The 3315-nt window shown below is 31.2% G+C and overlaps 1 protein-coding gene across 1 annotated transcript in view; it reads right to left on the reverse strand.

Moving 5' to 3' along the window:
- Window positions 1-3315, reverse strand: part of LOC117122560 (ankycorbin-like) — a 46540-nt gene that overhangs the window by 19659 nt on the left and 23566 nt on the right. Inside the window, exons 3-4 of the mRNA XM_033268166.1 lie at window positions 2044-2174; window positions 205-293 (exon numbers count right to left, since the gene is read on the reverse strand). Of these exons, the coding sequence (XP_033124057.1) occupies window positions 205-293; window positions 2044-2174 (220 nt within the window). The remainder of the gene's footprint in view (window positions 1-204; window positions 294-2043; window positions 2175-3315) is intronic.

The following is a 3315-nucleotide window of genomic DNA, read 5'->3' on the forward strand; positions in this document are numbered from 1 at the left end:
GGTAGGGGGGGGGGGGGGAAGTAATTAGCTTCAGACTAGGTGGAAAACTACAAGGGTGGGTGGCCCTGCCCACCATAACTACATCCCTGACTGTATTTGTAAACACTACATTTAAAGTAGTTAAAAACACACCAATGACATGGATATAACAATCAGTCCTGGCATGTCATAACATTTGAATACTAATAGTAGATTCTACAATACCTTTCTTATCAACAACATTCACATCAGCTCCAAGTTGCAGTAGAATTTCAAGGCATGGGTACTGGCCAAGTTTAGCTGCAAGGTGAAATCTGGCAAAAACAAATAAATTTCACTGTAAAACATCATGTGGGATATGCACGTATTTCAGGCGCCATTCTGATTGGCCAATTATTAATTTTGATTGACACTGTGGAAGGTCCAATATTAAGATATAATTAATGGGATTATTTATAGTTTGCGTTGATTAATCTTGCAACTTCTGTTGTATTATATACAGTATTGTATTAGGCATATTCTCTAGTCAATACTAAAAGAAAAATTAAAAGGATGAAACAGGAAAAATCTAATTTTTAAACTGATAAACAATGAACCTGAGAATTTATAATCATGATAATGTCTGATGGTTGCATAGTGACAGTTGCTAAGGAACAACAATAACTGACCAGCAGCAATTTAGCAGGAAACTGTTCATTCCAGCTCCATGTTTCTAAGAATAGAATGGGGATCATATTTTGGTTGATGTAAATTCTTGACTAATATAGGATGTTAGTCAGTCTTCTTGGTCATGTGACTGGTAGAGCAGACAATAAGACTAGAGCTGTTTGTGGATTAGTCCTGTAGTGTTTACTTTATTTAAAGCAATTTAAAACTTTGATCTAACTTTTAAAGTTTATATTATAACTTGAATTTTATTTTGTTTTTAAATATCTTTTTAATTCCTTTAATATGCAGTTACAGAATATCTAAGAAAAAGGTACTAAAAATCCAAATTGGCTTTGACAAGGTATTAATACAGGAAATGACTCTTAAGAAGGGCAATTAATGCTGAGCTTTCACATTATTAATTATCCAATTACCAATATTATCATGACATAATCATTGTCATTGATGCATTCATTATTACCTTCATCTTCACCATCATCACTGTCATCAGTAATCATTGCCTCTCATAATCTGATTTCAATTTTCATTTATGGTCACTAATTTAACCATTTATGAGAGTTCAATATGTAGCATCCATGTCTACTTTACATACAGTATCTGGTAATTGACAATGTTTAGTAAATGTTTAAATGTACACCTTTATTATGTATGGTGAGCATGTGCAATACACAAGCTTTTTAGCTCTGATGAGGAACTTTAGAAACACTCAGCTGATTGATTATTATATCTTTTTGTATACCTACTCTATTGCCTCTATTATACTGCCCTCATCGGAGCTTTCAAGATTACGAGAACTTGTTTTCTATAAAAATGCTGGTTTCTATTATCAAGTAACTACTAGTTTGGTATATCTCCTTTTGTGTATATCATCTATAATATTTAAAATATATTATGACAATCACAGTCTTCTGTAGAATTCTCTCTTGGGTCAGTGGGTGATACATGCAGTTCGATGACAAAATGTTAGTATCATTGTCATCCCTGGTTGACAAACAAATGTAGTGACATATATAACTACACAGGAAAAGCCAATGAATAATACAATATTTTATAAAATATGTCTCTATTATATCCTTCCTGTGTAATATTTTGTCTACTTTTTTGGAGGAAAACCCTGGTAGAGATTTAGTGGAAAATTGTCACTATGGAGATTGTCATCATGGGAAAAATTTTCTAGATATTACTTTCCAATTTTGATTAATATTCATCATTTATTCACATGCATATTTAGCACCTTTCATTCCAAGGTAATTAGATGACTTTTAGAATTCACATTACCATATGCAAATTGAGTAATTTGCATATTTATCTTCAAATTACCACCCACAAATCTGTAGAAATTAAGAAAGAAGAGCACAAACACTTGAATTAGTCTTTATCATGGTTGTAACTTACGCGCTCTTTCCTTCGGCATCTAACTTGGTCGCTGAAGTACCTTTCTTGGTCAAAGTGGTCTGAAGTTTCTCATGGTCCCCAGCTTCCACAGCTTGCAATACCTTTTCATCATATTTTGTCCATTCATTCACCTGCAAACATGAAAATCAATTATTAAAAAATATCCAAACAATAGAGGGCAGCAAACATTGTTATTAACTTTAGATTTCAGATTTTTTTCTTTGAATTGAAAATGTTTCTAATATTTAAAGGGGCATTCCACAGTATTTTTTTGTCACGGACATTACAAATTTGAAAATATAAAGAGCTATATTTTATAGATTACACAATGAAAACAAGTCAAATTTTGGTTTTTATACTCCCATTCACTCTCAACTGTAGGAATATAACACAAAATTAAAAAAAAAAAATTACGGTGTGTATGTCAGAATGCAAAATGTACGTGTCACGGACATTACAGGATTGCGACATAACTTTTGATGGTATATAGGAAAATTAAAATTCCTGTTCTGTTTTTACATATATCAGAACTTCCTTCCTAAATCAAATAAACAGATAGTTGTTCTAACTTTATCAGGAGTGAAAAATAGAAAATGTAAAATATTTTCATTATATAATATGGATTACGTAGCGTCACGGACATTACATCTGTAAATGTCACGGACTTACAAATTTGTCCCATGTAAACAAAATCTCAAAAAGTCTACCAAAACAACAAAATTAACACTCTATAAACTTTCAAACAACCTTTTATTACCAAAATACATCAAATTACATACAAGAAAGCCACAACTTATTGAAAATTTTGTGGAATATTTTAAAATACTGCTTTTTATGTAAAAAAGTTTTTATTTTCGGCTATTTAAAATATCAAGTGAATTTCTCTAAAAATTATATGGTATTGTATTTGTAGTCCTTTTATAAATATGAGATGCAAAATGATTTATATCAGATGTATAAAACAGTAATATTTAGTACCTACATGGTTTAAAAACAGGTTGGCGATAATCATTTAACTATTAAACTTAACATTAAAAACAGGTTGGCGTTAATCGACTATTAAACCTAACTACAGTACTTGTCAAGTCTCTTGGTTACTCTTACATTATAACTGAATCAGTTATGTAAACTAATTAAAACATTAAGAAATTTGAATTTCAGCTTCAAACACGTATCGTCCCCTTGCATCTACGAGTGGCATGGGAGTTTTCTCACGGACATTATCCTTCGCTATCCATGATTGAATTGAAATGTAATTAATCAGCTATACAC

This window comes from Anneissia japonica, unplaced genomic scaffold (assembly GCF_011630105.1).
Source record: "Anneissia japonica isolate Jap-2015-1 unplaced genomic scaffold, ASM1163010v1 scaffold1889_len2455224_cov183, whole genome shotgun sequence".
Classification (NCBI taxonomy): Eukaryota; Metazoa; Echinodermata; class Crinoidea; order Comatulida; family Comatulidae; genus Anneissia; species Anneissia japonica.